Raw genomic sequence first — 26,539 nt, forward strand, 5'->3', positions numbered from 1 at the left:
ATAGCCAATTTATTCTTCTTCTTCTTCTTTTTTTTTTGTAGGCGTATTTATTGAGGTGGGGCACACAAATTTTTTTTTCTGTGGTTTTCTCTTTTATTAATCTGCCTGGAGTCTCAGGAGTCAAGGAAAAACTTATCACCCTTTACTCTGAGGTTTTATATATTTTACTATGTATGATAGCTGAAAATTATGCATGCACACATTGTATAAACAAAAAGAAAGAAGGAAGAAATGATCAAATAAACAAAAAAGGGAAGAAGGAAAGAAACAAACAAATAAAAAAGAAAGAGAACAAATTATAGCTCCATTAACACAGAAGCAATCCTTGCTCATTTTAAGCTCTGTGAGACTTAGGACACATGTGTTATCTCAGCACAGCCTACACTTGACTATTAAGCAGTAGTCACCTGCAAAGTACCCAGGCTGGACACCTGGCTTTGACAGCACAATGGGGGAGATCTTACCTCTCACAAGGGAAGCGACACACATGGAGCTTAAAAATGGACGCCCAAACCCAACGCAATGTACACTGACAAAATCCAACACAGCATCCTACCTAGTGTCTCACCAGAGACAGCCACAGCGTGAGTCCATTTAGTGCTCCTGTTCTCCGAAAAAGATGAAATTGCTGAGTCAAATGTTTAGGGGCATCATTCATTCCCTCTCTTTCTTTGAGGAAACAATGAAGGCCCCTGCCCCAAATAACAAATGGTCCAGGCTGGGGGAATTTTCACATTGACCTTTCTTAAGCTTAATGGCAATGTGATGATAATCCTGTTTTGGAAACCAGTATATGATGCTATACATCTTCTTACACTCTATAAACTGAAATGTAAACTACTGCAAACAGAACTGCTAAAGGTTTTATTATTCTAAATTATAGGCCCTATCTGGGTCACCGTTCTATTGCTGTGATGACACACCATGACCAAGGCAGTCAATATTAAAGAAAACATTGAATTAGGGCTGGCTTACAGTTTCAGAGGTTTAGTCCATTATCATCATGGCGAGAAACACGGCAGCTGCTGAAGTAGATGAGAATTCGACATCTTAGTTTGTAGGGAGAGGGATAGACTCTGAGCTTGATATGGGCTTTTGAAACTTCGAAGTTCACCCCTAGGGACAAAGTTCCTCTGGTCAAAACCACGCCTCTTTACCCTACTAATCCTTTCAAATAGTGCCACTCCTGGAGACCAACCATTTAAACACAAGAGCCTCTGGGGGTCATTCATAGTTAAAGATCCCATTCTGAAGACTCTCTAATGCAGTGGTCCTCAACCTGTGGTTCCAGATCCCCTTTAGGAGGTAAACATCCTTTTCACAGGAGGTTGCTTAAGACCGCTGGAAAACACAGATATTTACATTATAATGTGAAAGGATAAAAAATATAGCCTAACCCCTCCAAGGACCCCAAGCTAAAGGAGCTTTAACCCCTGCACCTAAGAACCCCTAAGTAACTCAAATTTCAGACCCTGCTCTCTGCCAGTAAGTAGATATAAGGTCACTCCTTGCTGTTCAGAGCCTGCTTTCTGTATGAAACTGGGTGAAAGGGCGTAGGACAGGCCCTTGGATACGAGAGCCAGGTCTAGTAAGTTAACAGGAGATAGGCTGACTTAACCACTTATCTGGATTCTGCAAACTGCTTGCACCACAGAAACTCCCCGCCCTAGTGACTTATCCTGAGTGCCATTGTCACCCCCACCCACAATTACAGACCTCTGAGACTAGGGAACTGATTGGTCCAAAGAGTGCGGGCTTAGATAGTTTAACATGATTGGTCCATGAAGCGCAGGCTTAGATAGTTTAACATGATTGGCCTAAAAAGCACAGGCTTAGGTAATTTAAAATGATTGGTTTTTGAACCCTATAAAAGCTGTTCTGATCCTGTACTCTGGGTCCACAGTACTCTACCCCTGAGTGGTGTACAACTGTTGGCCCCAGCACGCTTGGAATAAAAATCCTCTTGCAGTTTGCATCAAGACCACTTCTCATGAGTGGTTTGGGGTGTCACCTTTCCTAGGACGGAGCGTGGGGGTCCTCGCTTTAAGGATCCAAAAAATTCACAACAGTAGCAAAATTACAGTGTTGAAGTGGAAATGAAAATAATTTTATGGTTGGGCTCAGCACAACATGAGGAACTGCACTAAAGGGTTGTAGCACTAGGAAGGTTGAGAACCGCTGTCCCCCCTTCCTTTAGTGAATATTTGTTTTATTTCCTTTTCAAATGTTATGCCCTTTCCCGGTTCCCCTTTGAAAACCTTTATCACATACCAGCGTCCCCGCTCCTCTGACGGTATTGCCTCACCTACGCACCCAGCCCCTCCTACCTCCCCGCCCTGGCCTTCCCCTACACTGGTGCATCGAGCCTTCCCAGCACCAAGGGCCTCTCCTCTCATTGATGCCCGACAAGGCCGTCCTCTGCTGCATAAGTGGCTGGAGCCATGGGTTACTCCATGCGTACTCTTTGGTTGGTGGTTTAGTTCTTGGGAGCTCTGGGGGTCTGGGGGGTTGATAATGTTGAAGAATCACTGTCCTAATGGCTATTCTGGAGTCTCTGCCACAGCAGAAGACCTTTCCTGTGATCTTGAGAGCATGACTTAAATGGCGTGGTTGCTACCCACCTATCAGCACCATTTCCTTTGGCATCAGTGACAGTAATTCTATTCTCAAATTTCTTTAAACTCCAAGACTCCATTTGATGGTTAGTTAATAACAAAATTACCTCATTTTAATTGTAATTTTAAAGTTATCTATCTATTGGTATGTAATTTCTATACTACTTGGTACACACTTATTTTGTATTAGCCATGGAAACTCTATGAGCTATTATATTCAGAAGCAACTTATTGTTACCAATCATACTGGGGGAGGGGAATAGTGGTGGTTGTGGTGGTGGTGGTGTGTGGTTGTGTGTGTGTGTGTATTGCTGGGAATTAAATCTAGGTCCTCCAGCATGTTAGGCAAGTGCTAAAATATGGAGCCATATCCCAACTCTAACATGATATATATTTTTTTATTTAAATAACTTTATTTAAAAAGAGATAAATGTACAGATTTTTAAAAGCATTTTTTCCATAAAACTATATGAATATATTTTTGTCAGTACTTGATTTTTTTAAATGTTGGATAGTATGTGTTGAAATCTTACTAGTTACCATAAGCATAAAGTATATGTAAAACAAAATGTAACATAGAAATAGTCAAACTTTTCTTGATGTGTAAAAAATAAGCATAATGATTTTTAAATACCAAGAATTGCTGCAAGGCTACATCCTTAGCCCTTGAATTATTAATGATTTTAGGTCTAGGTGTACCCCACTCCGAGAGGGTGCTATACACTTATTATTATTTTGATATTTTTTAATGTACCATGTAGTCACCATTGAAGAAGCTACCTCTTGCAGTAGATGGGAATGAATAGAGACCCACCATTAGATGATATGTGGAGAGTGAGAGACCCTGAAACACTCAGTCACAATTGGGATGTCGCCATCAAACTCTTGTGCTGAGGGCTCAGGGAGTAATGTAGAAGAGGAAGCAGAAAGATGGTAAGAGCCAGAGAAGACTGAGGACACCAAGGACTCAGTGCCGTTTGAACACAGCAGCACTAATGGCCCTGTACACCCACAGGCTGTAGCAGCTGTGCACAGGACTGGCTGTGCAGGATTGAGCCGGGTGGAGACCAGTGCTGACAGGAGATGGACAGGAAAGTCCTCATCCTTAACCCAGAAGCTATTCCAATGGACAATGCTCACAAAGGGAAAAAACGTTTTCTCCAGTGGATTCTTACTGGGGATATAAACCACACTTAAGGGAGACCGCATTCACAACAGTCGATAGCCAGTATGAAGCACTTTTAATGGTCTTTTTTTTTATCTCATAAAACTTTGGGCACTTTGTTTTTTTTACTTTACTTGTCTTTTGCTTATTTATTATGTTTTCCCATTTTATGTGTAACAGGTGTTTGTGCTTTTTATTTGCTTGTTTATTTTTTCTGTTTGTTTTACTTCTTTTTCCAGAGAGAGAGAGAGAGAGAGAGAGAGAGAGAGAGAGAGAGAGGGGAAAAGAGGGAGAGAGAGAGAGAGAGAGAGAGAAAGAGGGAGAGAGAGAGGGAGAGAGAGAGAGGGAGAGAGAGAGAGGGAGAGAGGGAGAGAGAGAGGGAGAGAGAGAGGGAGAGGGAGAGAGAGAGGGAGAGAGAGAGAGGGAGAGAGAGAGGGAGAGAGAGAGGAAGAGAGGGAAAGAGGGAGAGAGAGAGAGGGAGAGAGAGAGGGAGAGGGAAAGAGAGAGGGAGAGGGAGAGAGAGAGGGAGAGAGAGGGAGAGGGAGAGAGAGAGGGAGAGAGAGGGAGAGAGAGAGGGAGAGAGAGAGAGGGAGAGAGAGAGAGGGAGAGAGAGGGAGAGGGAGAGAGAGAGAGAGAGAGAGATCAAGTATGGAGTTGAATAGAATCGGGTGGGGAAGATCTTTGAGAACATGAAGGAGGGGAAACCACATTTAGAATATGCTGTATGAAAAATTATTTTCAATATAAATAAGATAAAATAAATAAAAAATAAAGTACTGAGGATTATCGTATGATGGTTTCTTATTTATATTTAATATTTACTTCAAATAAAGAAGGGATGCTTGTGCATAATGCACCTTTTTTTAAACTGAAAACTTTTTGACATTTTTCTTGTAGACCCTTGGGCTTTCAGGAATAGATTATTGATGTTAGTAAGGTAAGCTTGGCTTGCAATTCTCGTGATTTCTAGGGCAAGCTTATGCTGTGTCCTACCTGAGCTGGAGAGCTTTATGAATCCCGTGATTACTTAGTTCCTGTTCCTGTGCTCTATGCTGGGCATGTTGAGTCAACAGCAGACCTTCCAAGAGATCTTGCACTTTGAACAGATGTGCTACAATGGGGAGCTTTCAGTGGACTGTCTTGGGGAGTACATTCGTCTGTGGGAAGAATGATGTGAAGAAACGTCTGAGTAGCTAGAGGCACAGCACTGTGGCTGATGTTATTAATTTCTCTAGTATCTGTTTTGCCATTTTGAGCAGTGATACAACCATCGGCCTTTAGCCGCCATTTGCCCAAGCTGACATCTTTAAGATGTGAACTGCCATATTTGCACAGGCTCACCTAAAAGTTCCTTTCCCTTTTCCTTTTTGAAAAAGCCAAGATCTCTTGATACAATCCTAGGCTGGTCCCATACTCACTGTGTAGCTTCGGTTGGCCTTGAATTCCAGAAAGTTGTTCTCAAGAAGTATTTAATCTAGTTGAAATGTAATAGTAGAGTAAGCCTCCCAAATCCTAGGATTATAGGTGTGTGCTACCAGGCACAGCCTGAGAGGACGTTTTCCTTCTCCCTCCTTTCTATGGCCCTTTTCGCTAGTGTGTGGATTTCATGTTGGTGAAGTGGTCATTTTATTATCAGTATAGCAATCAGAGGTGATAGCTAGCACGGTATATAACATATGTAATGTACATGGGCAGGCATCTCTCAGTTCACACCTGTCTTATCTGTCTGTTGTCTAACTTCTAGAACACTGGTTTCTTGACAGCAGAAACATAGTTTTCCCACATCCCTCTGTCTAGGGCTTCAAACAGGGACTAGACAATCATATTGGTTTAGTAAATACTGTAAAAGGAACTGGATGAATATGAGGAACTGATCTAAGGTAAAACATTTCTGCTTTAAAAAGTACAGAATTTACAAGTCCAAAGAAAGCTATTATATACAAGGGAACAGACACTTAAGGGCTATATGGCAGGCGGTGTGTCATGGCAATCAATCTTAGGTCAAGCTCTCTAGCCAGGCAGTTCTATTTCGTCTCCGCTGCCTCTGTAGTGTGCGCTGCTTGGGTGAAGAGCACCAGTCAAGACAGTCAACTGAAAGCTCCCCATTGTAGCACATCTGTTCAAAGTGCAAGATCTCTTGGAAGGTCTGCTGTTGACTCCTCAGCCATTACGGGGTGGCCAGGTCTCTTTACTGTCTCTTTCCATATGGCATCTATTTAAACACATCTAAATTAGTATTTTCAAGGCTTCACAGGCACAACGGAGCTTAAGAGGTTGACCAAGTAAAGTAGCAAGAATGTTGAAGGTTCTGTTGCAACCGCAGGTAGTCAGAAAAAAAGACAGAATCCTTTTTGTTCCACAACTCTCTGATCTTTTTGGTCGGGCTTGGTCAGGACCAGGGCTGAGCTATATAGCGCTTTCCTGAGTCGCGCTCGCACTCTGAGGGTGAAGGTGTTTGCTTCCTTTGCCCGGCCCGAGCCCGCCCACCCGCGGGAGCGCGCATGCGCCTCCCCTCCCCGCCTCCGTCGTGCTCGCCCCGCCCCCTCGCGCTGCCATACGCGGACGGGCCAACATCCGAGGACTCCGGCCTTGAGTAACCCGCTCCCGTGACCTTTTCGCACCCCGCACGCCGAGGCCCGCGCGGCGTCTGCTCCGCTGTTGCCTGTCCGCCGCCCCCGCCGAGCCCCGCGTTTCCCCGACCACGCTCAGCTGCCACCGCCGCTCGTCATGGCGGCCCTCAGCAAGTCCATCCCTCATAACTGCTACGAGATCGGCCACACTTGGCACCCCTCCTGCCGGGTCTCCTTCCTGCAGATCACTTGGGGCGCCCTGGAGGAGTCTCTCCGGATCTACGCACCCCTGTACCTGGTGAGCAGGGCTGGCGCGGGTGCACGGCCTCCTGGGGCTCCATGCTCCTAGGTCAGCTTTAGGGGTGGTGAGAGGCCTGGTGGGGGGCAGTCCTAGGCGGAAGGAGGGGGAGGGGACCCCGGGAGCGAACTGTCACCGGCCGCCTGTTGCTAGGATGGGGTTGTGCTCCAGACTTGATTCAGACCCTGGGTCCAGGGACTCTGATAGAGAGGCGTTGGAGCTCTGTATGTAGTCAGTGCATGCCCACAGCCTCTCCTTAGCCCCCTTTGCCCTCCAGCCCCATTCTCTTATGAAAAAGGGTATGCTGCACCCCGAGCCCGCGTAGTCACAGATTTTGTCCTTGTTTGAGAAGATAGAGATGTCACTTGATGGTTTGTTCTTTCGCAAGTTCCCAGAGTAGACTCCTGGTATGAGATTTTGTGTGGTGATTTCGGAGTCATTGATGGTACTTTAGTGACATGTTGCTGAGGTCATTTTCTTATGCAGGTTTACACGCAGGGAAGCTCATAGAGAGTATCTGGAAAGTCTACTGTAACATGGAGAACTGATCACGGTATTTTCTACCGAAGAGTGCCACTTTTCTTCAATAAGCACATTGTTGCATTAAAGATGGGTTATTTGGCTACTGAAGTTCATTGTCATTTTCATGTGTGGAAGTCTGTATGCTAAGAAAGTAGACATCAAATTTCGTATGTGTCCTAAAAGTTCGTTCAGCATTCAGTGAATGATCCATTTTTGTTTCTCACTGAAGTAGTAATTTGGGCTGATGACATCTTTGACTGTATGATTATGTTTGTAACTCTGAGGAGAAATCTAATAAGTAATTATAGACGGAACACAGGAAAAGACAGTGACTCCCTTAGAGCTTGCAGAAACCAAGTTCCCTTTTCAAGGCATAGACTGGTGTTTTCCCACCCCCATTTTTTTTTTTTTTTTTTTTTTTTTTTTTAAGGAAACCCCAGGGATCATGTTAGAATGGAGTTTCTGATTCAGTAGGTCTTGGTGGAGGCTAGAGTGTACACTTCTGATAAACTCTAAAGTTGTGTAGATACTGGGGAATACCATGTTTATTAATAAGGATCTAGAGTATAGTCCAATATAGACTTTGATCTGTATCTATACACACACGTCCCCTAAAGACGGCTGTTACTGGCTTTTCTAAATGAATGTTGGCCACACTTTCTTTAATATTTATTACTCTGCTATTATTACTTTGGTGTTGCTAAGGTTCTAACCTGTTGTCCTGTACTTTCAAGACAAGAGTCCTGCTGTTGAACTCTGCCCCAGATTTCTGTAACCACTTATAACTACATTGGACTCTTGAACAGATGGACAAGAGGACTCTTCCTAGGCTGGGGGGACTTAGCTTAGTGGTGGAAGCTCCTGCGTTCTGATTCCTTGCCTCGTTCCTCCACCTCCCACCCCTGACAAAACAAAGTAAAGCAAAAACTAGTCCAAGCAATTTGTCCAAAACTTGCTCTTAACCTCAAGGATTAGGAACTAGTTGGAGTGTTTACATTATGTAATTTCTCCTGAGGTCTACAGCATCATTCATTCATTCAGTCAACACATATTTGTGGAATGCCTGGTATCATTTCTACAGCATAGACATTAATTCTATTCTGTGTTAGGGGAACGTAGGGAAGCAACTGGAGCAGAGATTCTTCTACTGTAGCAAGATGGGATGGTGGGGAGCAAGAAAGGACTTGTTCTGCTATTTGACTTTGGCTTGATGTCTGTGTGTATGTATATATGTATGTACGTGTGTGTGTGTGTGTGTGTGTGTGTGTGTGTGTGTGTGTGTCTAAGTAAGCACCTAGCCATACTGTACTTTTTGTAGGAGTTCTGTAGTTGCTGATTTGGATTTGAATCTCAGCTGTCTGACTGTGTGTGTGTGTGTGTGTGTGTGTGTGTGTGTGTGTGTGTGTGTCTAAGTAAGCACCTAGCCATACTGTACTTTTTGTAGGAGTTCTGTAGTTGCTGATTTGGATTTGAATCTCAGCTGTCTGACTGTGTGTGTGTGTGTGTGTGTGCTCTCGTGTGTGTATGAATGAAGTAAGATAATTCATTGGTGATCTCCTAGTCCTGGGATTGCAACTTTGCATCTTCACGCATGGTTTATACAGTTGTCCTATCAAACTCAGAGGCTTATGCCTACTAGGTAGGCAGTCTACCAGTTGAGCTGTATCCCTAGATCATAATGTGCCTTGAATATGTGTTTTCTTGTCTTTCCTTTCTTCTCCAGTGGCACTTATGAGTAAAGTTTACTAGAGTTAGTGCAATTTCATTTTGACGTTGAAAATAAGATTGGGCACTAACTCATGGTGTAGATGTATGGGGTGTGTATCTTAGAGAGGAAGATGGTGTGATCTGAGGGAGAAATCCAAAAGTGTTGTAAAACAGAGTGTGCACATTGTATAAATCAACAGGTTTGAATGCAGTTGGGAACGATAATTTCTATTGAATTATATTCTGTGTGTTTGCTTCTTGATGCAGTTATCCTCTAGAGCTGTGACTCTGTCTGAAGATTATCCATCCTTATGTCATGCACAAGAAAACAAAAAATTAGAGAAATTTCTCTTGCTTCCAAAGATTTTAGGTAGAAAGCAAAAGCAAAAAAAAAAAAAAAAAAAAAAAAAAAAAAAGGACAGGATTAAGGAGGTTGCAGGAACACATGCTGAATGAGGGTGAGGATTCTTCTTCCTGTATTGCTCACTAGTTAAAGTTGGAAGGACAGTTGGAGTTGATGTAGTTGCTTCACCTAATTGGGGGGGGAGGGGGGGAAGGGAGGGAGAGACAGAGACAGAGAAAAAGAGTGACAGACTCTCATGGAATCCCACCTGTGCTTCACCAGCAATGTGAGTGAAGGAAAAATCTGTTTCTATCTTGGTGGAAGATAAATTCCCATGTTTTGGGGCTGTTGTTTGGACTTAGAGTAAGCTCCTATTGCGTGGGTTTGCTATTGAAACACACCTTAGGATGCCTTCAGTGATGCCTCCATTTCCGGCTGGAGCAGGCAGCTTTTATTCAGAACTAGAACTATTGGGAGGTTGTGAATTAGTTCAGGTATGAGTGGATAGACTTTAGAGTTGCACAGGAGCAGAGCGGTGTTTGGCATTTGCCAGAGAAAATGAAAGGGCAGTTTTGGAGGCATTTTTCTCACCGGAAGAATAAACAGGACAGGGGGATGGAGGATGTGGGGACAGCACCTGGACCTGCTGATGTTTACTGGGGTCTGAATCATGTGGAAACCATTGTCTTCAGTGATAGAAATGATGCTATCTGAAGGGCTTGCCTGGAAGACTGGGTAAAGAGTATATTCTGGAACCTGTAAAATGGGACTTACATCCGTTTTCATTTGAAATACGAGTTAATCTAATGGGTTCTGGGCTGTCCTTACAGGACTCTTTTGTTCTCTGTCTGCGTTTGCCTTCATGCTTCTTTTCCTCTTAGAATTTATCTTCCACTTAAAATAGTTTTGTAGACAATTTGGTCTTTATTCTGATGAAGAGTTTATAATTCAAGTACAAAAGGAATGTAAAATGCCAATTATTACTTAGTGATTAATATAGTCCCTGCTTGATAAAGAGAATGATACATCTCAGAAAGTTATAACAAATCAATTCATATAGTTCTAATCATACAAAGTCCCCCACCTCCAGTGGGAATCTGATCCTGTTAAATCCTTTCATTTGGCAATCCTGAAGTCACTTAAACCTTTAGCATTACCCACAGGTCCCCAAGAATGTCTGATTATAAGAACTATTATTCCCTACGTAAATATATTGGCACAGATAATTTTATCTTAGGAAATATGAGTCCCTAAAGAGAGACCAACATGAAAAGATGAGATTCAGCATAGCCGCAAATGAAACTTGGGCCTGCATCTCTGTGTTTGCTTTTTTAACTTCAAACACACACACTCAGTCTAAGCCTACTTTGTGATAGTGACTCCCTCTTTTAACCAAACCAAGTGTACATTTTATTGAAACAGCCCACCTCCAGAGAACTGTATTTTATTGTTTTGATTCCTCATCTTTAAATTTTTTTACTCATTTGGGTTGAGTTTCTATGTCTTAGGAGTTAGGATTATGTTGCTCCATTGCTGGTCACTTGACTTTCTCATTTCCTATTTGTAACCGTGGGCTTCAGAGAAGTCTCTGTTGTTGTATATATGTGCTAAGTTCTTTTGATCAATGGCAATTTCTTTGTTTATTTTTAGCTTCAATAATATATCCAGAGAAGAATGGGTTACTCAAGTTACGTAGTACTCTTGTATCAGGACCCACTTGACTTTGGGAACCTTTAATAATAATTTGATAATGATAAATTTTATTATTTTATCCATTTATTATTATTATTATTGTTATTATTATTATTATTATTATTATTATTATTATTAAAACGGAAATCACGGCACCAAACATTCAATATAAATGTCTTTACAATTTTATGTCTTGATGAATTGCTCACTGTATCAGTATGTAGTGGCCTTTGTCTCTTCTGATTACTGATGGCTTGAAGACTAGTTTATTCGGTGTCGGAGCAGCTACACCAGCTTGGTTTTGGTTTCCATTCTCATGGTAGATTGATTAGTATCTTGACCCTTAGGCTATGGGTGTCTTTGCAGAGACAACAGACTATCTGACATCATATAGTTTTAACCCTGTCAGCTGGTCTATATCTATTGGGGAGTTGAAGTGATTTGTAGTTATAGTTATTATAGAGAGTTTTACTGACCCGTATACTTTTGTTGGTTGTTTTTGTTTTTGGTTGAATGATTTGTTCATTTCTTTCTTCTGCTGGTATTATGGGTTTGTTGTTTTATAATAAAAGTATATCTATATATAAATATATGGATATAATATATCCACAGTTCTCTGGATATATTATTGAAGCTAAAAATGAACAAAGGAATTGGAAGGTTAAACTATACCATTGATAAAAAGAACTTAGCATATAACTACAGAAATGTAGTCTTCTCTGCAGCCCATATAATAATGAATTTCTTCCTGCTTTCATAAAATTTATCTCCATCTCCTTGTTAATTTAAAATAGTAGCTTGTTGGTGCTTATTTACTTTCAGGGCTTTGATCTATTCTTTCTTGGTTTTTAGGGTTGCTAATGGGGGGTTTGATGTGACTCTGATGAGCATGCGTTTGTGGGTGAGCTGGTGTTCTTCCCTTGCAGCTCTAATGGTTTTGTGGTTTTGACATGTGACTATGATGTACTGTGGAGGGGTCCTGTCCTGTATATTTAGGGTTCTGGTTGTGTTTTGTTATGCACTGTTTCCCTAGATTTGGGAAGTGTACCCTGGGGTAGATTCTGCATGCTGTTAGCTTAGTCTCTTCCCTTTTGGGTTTTGAGGTTTGGTGTGTTAATTTTATCTCAGAGTTCTTGCTCACTGTGGTTGCTGTTATTGGTGGTTATATATTGGTGCTTTGTTGAGTTTATTGGTGATGGTACCTATTGTTTTAGTGATATGTTGAATTTTTCATTCCCCAAATTTATATATCCTTTAAAAATTTCAATTTCCCTTTCTATTTTTCTGCCTTTTCTTCCATATTGCTGATTTTCCTAATCACTTTTCTGACTTTCTCTTCTTGGTTGCTTGCTTTCTTTTCTAATTGCTCAATCAGTTTCTTCACCCTTTGGCCTTCTTTTCTCTCTGAGGTTACTTTTCATTTTTACTAGCAAACATGACAGAACCTCATCCGACCTTTTACTTTCTTCAGTATCTTTGAATGCAGCACTTGAGAAATTGTGACTTGTGGGGAAACAATGTTGCTGTTCGTTCACATGCTTGTTCTCCTGTGTTATTTGTTTGTCTGTAGGTTTAGGCATCTCTTTGGTTTCATTTGGGGATCTTCTTAATGATCATCAATTAGAGCCACTAGCACATTGTCAGTTATCACTAAAAGAAAATGGTGGGTTCTGTACTTAAAAAGAATTTGGGGGTAAATGTGGAACTACTTTTGGATTCGTAAGTGGATCAGGTAAATTCAGGGAAAGAGAAGGGGTGAAATGAAAGGGAATCAAGACTTAGTGAGCAAGAAGAGAAGAAAATTATTGTGAAGAAAAGGAAAAGAGCAAGATATTAGGAAGAAAAAACACGAAAAACATTTCTTAATAGCGAGAACATTTATAATCAATGGTAGATTGGAGTAAGGAGTATAAAAACATAAGCATCAAAGCTAAAAATCACAATAAAATACCTCAAATTCCAGTAAGGATAAGGCAAAATTCAAAATACTACTAAATGCATACGAAACAACCCCTCAAAGAAGAAAAGAAAGAAAAAAAGTCTAATAATTAACAAATATGTAAATGTAGTTATATAGTTTTATGAAGAATAACAAAGCAATAACATAAAAACTGTCTTAAAAGCAATGACAGCATTGTATAGAAAAAAACGATATACATGGGACCAAAAAAAAAAAAAAAAAAAAAAAAAAAAGAAAGAAAGAGATGACACGTGTATTGGAGAGGGTTCCTTTTAGGTCCTTCTGCAGTGTTGAGGTTTGAGTGTAGTAAGGGACAGGATTGTGTCATACGAACTTGTAGGGTCTCGAGTACTGATAAGATTTATGTTGTGTGTGCCACTGTTGGTCCTCAGCCTTCTGCTGGCCAGACTCAGCTTTGCAGTCTGTGGGCTGGGCGGTTCTTCGGTTGTAACCTGGCATGGCCAGTGTTCTAGGTGGGATTGTTGTGAATTTTGTAGGTTATCAGGGAAGCAACCATCACACTGAAATCTCTACAGGCAGGTGCCTGCACTCCTTCAAAACTCCCTATGCACCCGTCACTCTACTGGAACATTAGATGGCTCCATTTCCACAGCCCTGAGCCACACAGCAGTTAGTCTGAACCAGAGGTTCTGACCTCTTACATTCCAGAGTAACTCTCAGCTGAGGACATGTGCTCCAGGTTCTACATAGGAGGCTGATTTCCTCTAAGTGGTACATCCAACCATTTAGGCTAGTCCAGCAGATGTCAATACTTTTTGGCTTCTTGTCTTCTGAACCTGTCTCCCCAGGCAGTGTCTCAACCTAGAACAGTGATTCTCATCCTGTGGGTCATGACCTCTTTGCAGATATCCTGTATATTAGATGTTTATATTACGATGTATAAAAGTAGTAAAAGCACAGTTCTGAAGTAGCAATGAGATAATTGTATGGTTGGGTGTCATCACAGCACGAGGAACTGTATTAAAGTGTCACAGAATTATGAAGGTTGAGAATGGCTGCCCTAGAGTATTCAGGATCCCAGATTTGGGATGGGTTCCTGTTCTTGGAACCCCAGAGTAACTCAGCCTTAAACTCCCTCCCTCTACTTTCTCTCCCCTTTTCCTCAAAGAAGGGAAGCCCTTCCCCACCATGGGTACCCACCCCCCCAAGCACATCAAGTCACTGCAGGACTAAGGACATTCTCTTTCACTGAGGCCAGACAGGGCAGCCCAGCTATGGGAAAGGGATCCAAAGGTAGAGTCAGAAACAGCTCCCATTCCCATTGTCAGGGAACCCACATGAAGAACAAGCATGAAGAACCCACATGTGCTGCAGATGTGGGGAGGTGGCTAGGTCTAGCCCCTGCATGCTCTTTGCTTTGTGGTTCAGTTTCCATGAGCCCACATGGGCCCAGATTAGTTTACTCTGTAGGTCTTCTGGTGGTGTCCTTGACCCCTCCGTTTTCCTCATTCCTCCTCCCCTCCTCCACTCTTCCATGAGAGTTTCCAGCTCTGCTTGATGTTTGACTGTGGGTCTCTGCATCTTTTCATCTGCTCAGAGGATAGCCATGCTAGACTCTGTCTGCAAGCATAACAGAATATCAGTAATAGCATCAGGAGTTGGTTCTCATACTATTGAGGAATGGGTCTCAAGTTGGATCAGTCATTGTTTAGCCCTTCCCTCAATCTCTGCTCCATCTTTATTCCTGCATTGCTTGTAGGTTTTGTGGGTGTCTTGGTGTCCCTTCCCTCCGCTGGAAGTCCTGTCTGGCTACAGGAGGTGGCTCTGCAGGTTCCATATCTCCCAGTGCACAGTTATGGTCACCCCCAAAGACTCCTAGGAGTCTCCTCTAGTTCTAGGGCTGCCTCCCTACCAATTTCTGTTCCAGCCTCCCCTTCCCCACACCTTATCCCCACCCCTCTCCTTTCCCACCCCCTCTCATCTAGTTCCCCCTCCATTTACTTCACATGTCTGTTTCATTTCCTCTTCTGAGTGAGACTCAAGCGTCCTTCCTTGGGCCCTCATGGTTCTTTGTGTCTGTCTGTGGATTGCAGCATGGCTATCCTGTACTTTATGGCTAATGTCCACTGAAGAGAGTGCATACCATGTGTGTCTTCCTGGGTCTGCATTACCTCACTCAGGATGATCTTTTCTAGTAACATTCATTTGCCTACAAATTTCATATTGTGCCACATTTTTTAAAATCCCTTATTTTGTTGAGAGATATGTAGATTAGTCCCATTTTCAGGCTGCCATGAGTAACACTACTATGACCGTATTGGAGCATGCGTCCTTGTTCATGATGGACCGTCTTTTGGGTATGTGCCCAGGAGTGGTGTAGCTGGGTGTTGGGGTAGAACTATTCCCAGTTTTCTGAGAAACTGCCAAATTGATTTCCAGAATGGTTGTACCAGTTTGCATTCTTACCAGCATGTGCTATCACTAAAGTTATTGATCTTAGTCATTCTGATTGGTATAAGATGGAATCTCAGCGTCATTTGATACATTTCTCTGAAAACCAAGGATATTTCTTTAAGTGCTTCTTGGCCATTAGAAATTCCTCTATTAAGAATTCTCTGTTTAGCTCTGTATTCCTATTTTTAATTGGGTATTTGATGGTGTTTAATTTCTTGTGTTCTTTATATATTTTGGATATTAGCCCTTGCAGGTGAAGATCTTTTTCTCTCTACTAGGCTGACCTTTGTCCTACTGACAGTGTTCTTTGCCTTGCAGAAGCTTTTTAGTTTCAGAAGGTCCCGTTTATTAATTCTTAGTCTTAGTGTCTGAGCTGTTGGTGTGTTCTGTGCAGGAAACTGTCTCCTGTGCCAATGTGTTGAAGGCTGTTCCCCACTGTTTTACTACATCTAGTGGACCTGGTTTTATGTTGAAATCTTTGATCCACTTGGACTTGAATTTTGTGCAGGGTGATAAATGTGGGTCTATTTGTACATGTCTGCATCCAGACATCCACTTAGATCAGCTCCATTTCTTGAAGAGGCTTTCTTTTTATCCATTGTATGGTTTTGGCTTCTTTGTCAAAATAAGTGTCTATAGATGTGTGGGTTTCTTTATGGGTCTTCAATTCGATTCCATTGATCAGTTTGTCTGTTTTTATGCCAGAATTGTTTTACTCTCCTGGGTTTTTTGCTTTTTTTCCCATATGAAATTGTGAATTGTTCTTTCAAGGTCTATAAAAATTGTGTTGGAAGTTTGATGAGAATTGCATTGAGTCTGTAGATTGATTTTGGTGACCTGACTGTTTTTAGTATGTTAATTGTTCTGATCTATGAGGATGGGAGATCTTTTCATCTTCTTATATCTTATTCACTTTCTTTCTTCAGAGACTTGAAGTTCTTGTCATACACTTGCTTGGTTAGAGTTACACCATGACACTCAGTTTTAAACAATTGATTTCATCCAAGATGGCAGCCGGTCACATGCCACTTAGCTAATGGTATGCCTGTTCACGTCTGACTTGTTCCTCTTTGGTGGTCATTGACTCGCCAAGACTGGTTTTGAGACAGGTTTGCTCTGGGTTTGCCCCGTGGGCTGGATCTTGCAGCTCTTTTCCCTGGGGCTGGCTGGATGCTTCAGCCTCCCCCCCCCCAAACCTCATGACTGGAGCTCTATTCAGGTGACTTTCAGACCGTACCTTCCCTTTTCCACCCTTGTTCATCCTGGGTTTCTGGAGTTCCTTCTTTTCTTTTTGGAACAGAGTCTGTTTTTTGTTTTTTGTTTTCCCTTTCTTAGTCTATTCCTGACATTTTTCCTTTACTGAGTCACAGCAGAGTAGCTTCTATTACCTGTCTTATCCAGACTCTTACACTATTCTTTATAATAGTAATTTTGTCTTTTTAATTTGTGAAAAGGTTGATGTTCACTAAAGTTCACTTTTAATGTTTAATATTCTTATGCATTCTGTAACATAGGTTAACAGCATACATTGAAGTAGAAATTCAGTATATTAGAAATGATATAGTTGGGCTGGAGGGAGTGGCTCAGCAGTTAAGAACCCCTATAGCAGATGGCTCAAGCTCAGATTCTAGCATCCACATCTGGCGGCTCACAACCTTGTACTTCCAGCTCCGAGGGGCCCAGAGCCCTCCTCTGGCCTTCTCAGACACTTGTATCCATGTGTACACAGACACACGCATACACATAATTCAAAACAAAGTTTTACTTTGTACTTTGGATGTTAGCTATTACTTCACATATAAAATAAGTGGTGTTCCTCACTGCCTGTGTACACCAGAGTCCATTAGGTGTGGAGCACAGAACCTATGCACACTTCCACACTGGGAGTCTGAGTTCCATGGTGTTCAGTCCTTGGGAACATTCCCTAAGAGAGGGAAGTTGTTTATTAACCTCTTAAAATGACCCTTTCCTAGGCAGGTTCTCTCAGGACTGTCTAACAGTGTTGGATGCCCCTTTGTTGAGTCAGAGTACATACACTCCTTTTGCTCTTTGGAGAAGGAATAATGTCTCTTCATTCTCTTTTAGATGTAGAGGTCTCCCTTCAGAATATGAAATGCTTGTTCAGTATTTGCTTGAACTGCACTATCTAACAACTTTGTGATTAAAATCTCATAAGCCTGTCTACATTCAGGTCATTGTCTTAGTAAATATTTAACCAAGAACTGGGATTCCTAGGAATAAAAAACAATTTATCAAGCATCCAGTTACTTTGCAAAAGGCCTGAAAACCACCAGCTATGAAATCAGCCCAGTGATATTTAGCATAGTTTCTAAAGAGAAATAAGACCAGTGTTGGCGTGAATGTTTGATAATAGGCTTTCCCCCCCTCTGTTTGACACAGGGGCTCCCTTTGAGACCCCGACTGGTTTATAACTGTAATTCACACTGGATTTGAACCCACAGAAACACACATGTTTGAATCTGGTATTAATGTTGTGTGTTATCACAATTTGTTGAATAAGTTCTGTAAGAAACTAAAAACAAAACGAATCAAGAATCCTTGAAAGTCATGAAATAAAGTACTAAATAAAAACTGTGCCTGTCTGACACTAGGAGATAATGAAGTCGTAAGTTGACTTTTGCTTGAGGCCTTATTTGCGTGGCGTAAGTGACCAGCTGATTTTGTCTCTGGCTCCTCATTGAGTCACTGATGCCCTTTCTTGCCCTGTTACTGCTCATTTGGAAATGGAGGTTTCTCTGGTGGTTTTTCCTTTTAAATGATAAGTGTGTTTACTAGTGTTCCAGTTTGAGTCCCTTGACCTTGTTTTGCAGTGACTTGTTATTCTTTTTCTGATCTGTTGAGTGCAAAGTGCGAGTGCCAGGGGCCAGCCTGCAGCTGAGGTGCTGCAGCCTCGCTTTCTCAATTCTCCCTTATCAGCCGAGGGGGGTGGCCCGGCTTACCCTCCGCTGTCCACAGGTCAGGGGTGAACTAACAGACACGGAATCTCTTCTTATGATATCCCTGCTTATGTTTTGGAACCAGCAGATGCTCAATAAATTGTGTATTTATTTGATTGAAAGGAGCTTAGAAGGCCTTTTAAATCCTGAATATTTTCTATGCTGACATTATTTTTGTGTGGTCATTAGGAAATTCTCTTCAAGTAAGTAAGAATAGTCTACTTGGAAAAGTTTATATTCTACAAAAATAATATATTTTGAAAACAAAGGCAGATTTTGGTAGAGGGACCCTCCTGGCTACCAGCACAGGGGAGCTAGCTCCCACTGAAAGTGCGCAGCAGCTGTGCTCAGCATGCTGGTTTACACCCATTCTTGCCGGGGTCATTATGGTGCAGAAATAACCCGACTTCTTTTCACACCTGTACCCCAGAAACATCCAGCACAGAGACCATGAGTTGATTGGTATGGCATGGATTTCTCCATGTGGGGGCGGCATGATGTGCAGGCTGTGGAGCCGACTGGAGCCGACTGGAGCCCTGCCCAGTCGTCACTTCCGCCCGCCCTGCCCAGTAGTCACTTCCGCCCGCCCTGCCCAGTCCTCACTTCCGCCCGCTGTTCCTCTTTGTCATTCCTTCTGACACATTGTCTGTAGTAAGTGATGGACGCTTCAGAACACAAGGCTGTTTCTCATGGAGTAAGTGCTGTGAGGTGCTGTACAGTGTTACTAGGGTTACCATGTTGTAGTTTGCGCGGCGAGGAACCCTTTCCCAGGGAAATGACCTAGTGACATGACTGAACCCGGGAGTATGTGGGGCTGACTGTTCAACACAGGGGCTCTAGCTCAAAGAAAGGGAGAAAGATGAGGAATCACTTATTTTCAGAGTTTGTTAGACAATTTCCTATGTCTAATACCATGGCCAAAAATTTGATTTTTTTTTCTTCAAATTTGATATCTTTTTTCACTTAAAGGCAAAAGAGTAAGTAAAAAGTAAATTGAAGTTTTAGATAAAATAGTGACGTCTAAGACATAAGCATGTTTATGTGTATAGTATATGGGATGAATGTGTGTGCATGCATGTCCATGTGTGTATTCTTGTGTGTGAATATAGCCACATGCATTGTACAAGGCATGAAGGTTAGAGAATAACCTTGGGTTTCAGTCCTTGCCTTACATGTAGTTCATGTTCTTCACTGCACAGACCGTGTTAACTGTCAGCTTTTGAGACATCTCCTCTCTCTTCCTTCCGCCCTGCCGCAGGAACGCTGGGATTGCAGACACTCACTACCATATCCAGTCTCAGATCATCAGGCCTGTGTACAAGCGTTTTACCTTCCGAGTCATAGTCCTGGCCCATGGGTTTAACACTTTCTTTTTTTGGGCTCCTGCTCTGTTTGTTCACACTTAGTTCTGATTAAATTTTAAGGCTAGACTTTTGTTTTTTTTTTTTTTTAACTGGTTTGTGTAACTATTTTTGTTATCTTGTTAAAAAAGAGTTAAAGATGTTATCCAGGCAAACATCTCTCTACCTCCCTACCTCCGTCCATCCATCTGCTCACTTAGTGAACTCCAGATTGAACTCAGGGCCTCGGGCATGCAAGACAAGCACTGAGCTTCACTGCCACGCCCACATGGATTGCCTGGTCCCTCTAAGACAGGACGATCTCCTCTCTTCCACTTGCCTGTTCTCCTGGGAGTGAAGTCGTGGCTAGCTGCATTAATTCACGCTGTAGTCTCATTGCTCTTGCGGGATGGATGGGAACGATCAGGGCCGCCTCAGCTTCTCATCTGCGTTCAGCTCCTTATTGAGAAGGGCGTCGTTCGAGTATTATTAGAAGGTAGAATAGCATGTCAGCCTGTGGAGTTCTGGATAAAGAAATAGTCCTACATGGCATCTGCCCAGTAAAAGCTAAAGCGACACTTCTGTGATTTCAAGGTTCTCTCTCTGGTGCCAGGAGCATTATCTACTCAGTTTATGAGGCTAATGGGTCCGGGCTTGCCTGGAATCTTAGTCTTGATTATATTTTTGTTTCAATACTGTATCTTAAGCACATTCCCAGGCTGCCTTTAAAGTTTCCCTTATCTCCTGTTTAAAATTGGAAGCAGAGGAGAGAGATGTTAGGGTGAGCATGTGAGGCGTACTGACCAACATTAAAGTTTCATGTTTGGTTTTCTTTCTAGCAAGAAGTTAGGGAAAACACTGCTAATGACTTGTCCTGCTGTTTAGTTTTTACTTATTTTGATCACATATATTTATTGTGTGTGAGTGAGTGTCTGTGTGTCTGTCTGTGTGCCATGGCATTTGTGTGGAGGTCAGAGGAGACATTTTTTTTCACCCTATGTGTTGACAGGATTGAACTTGGGTCAACAGGCTTGGTGGCTTGGAAGCCACCTCTGTGGCCCTTGTTTGGTTTTTAACAATCAGGTGGTTGCCTTTATCTGACGAGGCTGTGCAGTGTGGTACATTTACTATTAAGTTTTACATAATCTGAGTTTTTTCCCCCTTCTTTCCTCTGTGATGGTGTGATTTCCACCTATATAAATAGAGTAATCACGATTTTACTACTTCATGGCTTGCTGTGAGATACTTGTCAAATACTGTGTAAGTGAAATCTTTGAAAACTATAAAAAGATGTGTAAATATGTATGCTACTTCATTTGTCACTTTCTTTTGAAACATTTAAATTTGGCTTTTATAGCTTGTAAATTTTAACCTTACAAATAGAAATGTTGGAAGCAATTCAGTACATTGTGTCAGGGCTTTTAAAGAGTAGAAGTGGTGTGTGTGAGCATGTGTGTGTGTGTGTGTGTGTGTGTGTGTGTGTGTGTATGCACTTGGTCTTCTTTATCAGTGGATCTGTGTCTAGAATTCAGTCAAATGAGGATTGAAAATACTTGCTACAGAAAACATGTTAGTCAACAAGAGCATGTACAAACAGCTTCCACCCTGTGAAACGGTCTTCCACCCTGTGAAATGGTCTTCCACCTTCCAGTAGGGCATTCAGCTCCCTAGCTGAGAACATTCAGGTTTTTGCAGGGACATTTAAGTTGCAAAGTATTTCATTTTAACCTGGCACCCAAAGGCTTCTTACAGAGCTAAATGCATTCAGGCTGCCTCTTAAAGTTCCTTCAATCTTACCTGCCCTGCTATTGCTGGAAAGTTAAGTCCAAAGTTTTCTCTGAAACTCAAGGCTCGGCTATGGGCTTCTAGTGTAAGAACAAAGTTGTCAGTTTCCCAGATACACAGAGTAAAGATTCCTCATCCAAAGGGGAAGTAGTCCGGAATAAAATACAGGGATTAGACTAGGACAAGCCTGGATTGGAGCGTGGGTGAACCTTATATCTTAGTTCTGTATCTGGCATCTGCTGTGTGTCCCAGTCAGATAATTTGAAAAGAATAACGATATTGACAGTCCTGCTCAAGCGTGGTGCCCTGGGGTCCCTTCTCAATGAAAAGTTCTTGAAACAGACTCACTCTTGTCCATCATTGAGCCTTTGATGGCGTGGATGGTGTCCTGCTTATTTCTGAGAAGTTCTCGAGGCATTTTCATCCTATTTTCCAGGATACAAAGTGCTTGGGTACTTTATAAAAATGTAAAAAAAGTTTTTATTTTTATTGTATGTATATGAATAATTTGGCCTTTGTGTATGTCTGTGTACCATGTGTGCAGTCCTGTGAAGGCAGAATATAGCTGGTGTCAGATGCTCTGGAACTAGAGTTGTCAACCATTGTGACCTGTGTAGACAGATGCTGGGTCTTCTGAAGGATTAGCCAGTGTCTTTTTCTGCTACTTCATCTCTAGCTCCTATTCAGCTTCTGCTGAGCCCTGCCTGACCTTGGTGGGGACAGAGTGACATGGTTCTTCCCCTCTCAGGGCCCTGGTGTGTGCCTTCCTGAGGGTCAGTGGCTGCTGTGTGTTTAAGGTTCCTTTGTATAATAATGTACATATTTCACATTCCTTGGTGGGATGTCCTCTCTGTTTATGTTAATGACTCCATGATAATCTGAGACAGCATGGGCCCCAGAGGCAAAGTTGTGAATAATGTCTCAGCAAAGTGGTAAACACTGGGACCCTCAGGACAGTCCTTAATGGAAAAGAGCTCTAAATACATGAGTTGAAAAAATATACAGTTTCTCAACTATGCTAAATATAAATGAGGATGCAATATGAATTATTGGGGGGCTTATCTAAAGGAACAAAGGCATTTGCCTTGTGAGCCAGCTTGTCAGAAAGATACAAAGGTAGGCAGATTCCAGAGTTCTGGGTCAGCTGAAAGTAGAGCAAGGTTAGGTTCAGCTATGCTAGAAATGGTACTCTCAGGGCAGGGTCCCACTCAACTTGCTTAGGGAAACCAGACAGACCTCTGAGTTCATTTGCAGTGATAAGAAAAAGTGTATGCTTGCTGTCTCTCTAGAAATGGTGGAGTAAATGACTGGATTGTTATGTAAAATAAGAGACTTGTACACTCTGAGGTGCCCTTCTAATACCCAAATTAAGTCTTTTCTCAATTTTGAGGCTTCCGTGAATGAGATAAGAGAGATCAGGAATTGCAAGAAGTTTATTAGTCCAGTGCACTGGGGTGGCTCACATTCAGAGGAGAGGTGACCCCGAAAGGCTGTTACAAGCAGTTTTTATACATTTTAGGGGTATAGGTTACATCAGCAAGATTACAGTTTAAATTCATTGGCTAAGTGTATTGGCCCGTGAATCTATTGGCTTACAAGCATGTGACAGGCCTCAGGACCAGAGGGTTAGGTGACTGTCAGGCATTCTGTGGTTTTTTCAAGAATGTTCCTGATCCTCCCAAGAACTGTGGGTGGAGAATGGAACTTGGCCTAGCCTCACCTGAGGTGGTGGGTATAAGGCTGGTGAAAGGCCCTAGGGTCCTTCACCCTCACAAGCAAGCGGAACATGGACACAGAGTTCTCCAGAGAGACAGCAGAATGTAGGGAGAAGCAGACTGGAAAAGCCGTGTTAAGCAGAACACAGTTCATCGCTTGGTTCCGTGATTTAGCTTGTAATTATCCTTTTCATGGCTCCCAGACACTCCTCTCAGAACCCATCTCCATGCTGAAATGGTCCTTGCAGCTTCTTTTCGTATTTCAGTTTGGTGCAGTTTAAACACACACACACACACACACACACACACACACACACACTTTACCCTCCCCCCCCCATTTCCCCTAAAGATGAGAGTATTCAAACCTTTCTCCTTTGCTTTTTTTGTTCCCAGTTATTAAAATGCTATGTCGCCTTGAAATTTTCTGGTAATCTACTTTATCGTCTCTAAGCTTAGTTCTCTACGACGTCTCAGGCATGAGCACAATGGATCCATTTCTCTTTTCCTTTTTGTTGTGTGAAAGGTTTGGCATTTAATATCTAGTAGAATCTTCATTCCTATCTGAAACTTCATTTGGACAGCCGTTACTATTAATTCACTTGTTTTTTGTGCCCTACAGAAACACCTGCTATTCTTTGGTTACAGCGTTCTATGCCTTTTCTCACCTATACCTCCTAATTACGTTCTCAGATTTCCTCAGTAAACCAATTCCATGTTTCTACTCAGATTATCTAGGCATTCATCCAGATACTTCATGATGGCAGTTTTCTGTGTGTTAGGTTTGCATTTCCATAACAAAATACACAGACAGTTAACTTAAGAAGAGGCAGATGTATTCTGTTTTATGGTTTTGGAGGTTTCAGTGCATGGCTTGCTTAGCTCCGTGGAGTCTGAGTCTTTAATTAGGCAGCGAGTACATGACGGTGGGTGCGTGTGTCAGAGGATCGTCATCTGATGGCAGTAGGAAGTAGAGGATACTGGAGGGACTGTATCTTAGGTTCCATTCGAGAGCATGCTGCAGTGGCCTAAGGCCTCTGATGGGTTCTCATCTCTTAGTGTTTCCCCAAGTATCCCACAGGCTGGATATGGAAGCTGTGACATGGGTCTTTGGAGGACATTTAAGACACAGTAGTAATATTCAAGATGCGCTTGCCATTTTCTTTAAAGCAGTTGTTCTCAGTAGGGGGCATTTTATTTCCAGTGATGTTTGCCAGTGTCTGCAGATGGGTTTTGGTGGTCAAAACAAGGGGATGCTATTGTTACCATGTGTCATTAGGAAGGAGGGGACAGGGTCCAGAATGGGGAAAAGTATTAGTCTTGTAATGCACTGGAAGGATAGCTCCTAAAAATCAGATTGGCCCTATGTGTTAGTAGTGTTGAGTTGCCTCGAGATCTTGCTTTAAAGAAATCCTGTTTAAAAGAGATTACAAATGGAAACAACATAAATCTGTTACTGTAAACTATTTTATCTTTCCAAAGAAATTAGATTTGTTTACATCTAGAAATGGAGTTATTTTCAAGAGATGAATAATCAACCTGTGGGCTAAAAGTGAATGCTAACTTACGGCTTGTTACTAGTCAATCTAATACTGTGGCAAGCCCCTTTGAGGGCCAGTTAGATTTGTCATCGTCCATGGTCAAAGGCTGCAACGTCAGTGATGGTATGCTGTCTCTATGGGAAATATGTGACACCCATCACAGGGGAATGGAGATGTGACCAGAGGTAGGTGATGAGAGTGCTGAGCACAGGGACTTTGATGATGGGCAGGTTTGAGAGGTCAAGGCTGTAACTAAGACCCTCTTAGAGGTCTGGAGGGACTGTAATATTGCAACTTGGCCTCCTAGTCTCCTCTCTCTTTTGCACTGAGTGGTTTGGCTTGGTCCACACCGGCCCTTCATGAGCCCACTCAGGCTGTTGCCGCTTCTTGACACATGCTTGTAAATGTTCACGAAGGTGTATGCTTATGTTTCAGATGCTTTACTATTTTGTGGTTTTATACCTTAGGTCTGAGGTCCATCCCTGAGCACTTTTTATGTGTAGTATGTCAAGAGAGAGCAAGAGAGCGAGAGAGAGCTCTTAGCAGTGAATATACATGTGGAGATTAGGCTCAGTGTCAAGTGTTTTCCTGTTTTCCTCTGTCACCTCTCTCTACCTTATTGTTTAGAGACAGTGCCTTTGATTGAACTCAAAGCTTGACTTCAGTTTGGCTGGCTGGTGCCTTTCAGAACTGGGGTTACAGAGGTACAGCTAGTGCAGTGCTTTCTGAAAAGTGTGGATCCTGGGATTTGAACTCAGGTCCTCATGCTTGCACAGAGACTTTGAGCCATCTCCCCAGCCCTGACATTAGTTTTCATTTCAGCCATTCTAATGGTTGTGTAATCATGGCTCATTGTAATTTTAATTAACATTTTCCTACTCATTTATTTGGTTTTTATATTGGATCGTTGCCTGTAAGACACACACAGACACACACACACACACACAGACACACAAACACACACACATATTAGATGGTAGTCTTTAATTACATGCAGGCTTTCTGTTTTCCCCTGTTCTGTAGCGTATCTGTTGTTCTCCTGGTAGGTCTTTTACCAAGAAATGAAGTCCAATTTATCAGATGTTCCTTTTACTGTTAGAGTCAAGTTTAAAGTCTTTGCTTTACCCTGTTGTCATAAAATTTTCCCACTTTCCTCCAAAAATTTTGTACTTTTCAGTGTTATATAATGTTTGTGATCAATTTGGAATTACTTTTTGTACAAAACGTGAAACCTAATATTAACTAATATCCCTTCTCTCTGTAACTTGTGGACGGCCCTTACTTGCTAACTAAGACGGCACTGTCTATGGAGATGGCCGTCTTCCCTCTGTGGGATTGTTTTTGTGCCTTTATGAAAATCAGATGGATTTGGATGACTGTCTTGGCTCTGTATCTTGTTCTCCTCATGTGTTTGCATTGCCAGCATTGCAAGGTTGATCTGGGAATAGTTTATTTGCATTTTAAACATTTTTATTTACAGCAATTCTACTTCATTTGCTTTCTGTGTAAAGTACAGAATTCTGTTTTTGTCTGTAGAGGTCTGTTGAAGTGTGTAAAGAACTGTTGGATCTGCATTTCACACTAGACACAGTGGACATGTAACTTATGAGCATGGCTGTATGGTAGCTTGGAGTTTGAGTCTCCCCAGAAGCCCATGTGTTGAAGACTTAGTTCTCTGACTCTAGTGTTATTGGGAGAGAGAGGAAGAGATGGAAGGAAGTTAGGTCATTGGGGACATTGAAGGACTTATTGGGACCTTTGCCCCACTTTGTTTCTTTCCCTCCCTTTTTGGCTGCCAGGTGATATATTGCTTTACCCCCAACAAAAATCCAGTAGACACCTTTAGAACTATGAGCCCCAAACTCTTTTCTCTAGTAAGCTGTTTCCCATAGGTGTCTTGTCTTAGTGCTGAGAAGC

At 42.1% G+C, this 26,539-nt stretch overlaps 1 protein-coding gene across 1 annotated transcript in view; it reads left to right on the forward strand.

Moving 5' to 3' along the window:
- The first annotated feature begins 6,384 nt into the window (after positions 1–6,384).
- TMEM135 (transmembrane protein 135) overlaps positions 6,385–26,539 on the forward strand; it is a 176,472-nt gene continuing 156,317 nt past the window's right edge. Inside the window, exon 1 of the mRNA XM_080912125.1 lies at positions 6,385–6,648. Coding sequence (XP_080768251.1) covers positions 6,508–6,648 — 141 coding nt within the window. The 5' untranslated portion in view covers positions 6,385–6,507. The remainder of the gene's footprint in view (positions 6,649–26,539) is intronic.

This window comes from Micromys minutus (assembly GCF_963924665.1).
Source record: "Micromys minutus genome assembly, chromosome: 2".
In the NCBI taxonomy this organism is placed as follows: Eukaryota; Metazoa; Chordata; class Mammalia; order Rodentia; family Muridae; genus Micromys; species Micromys minutus.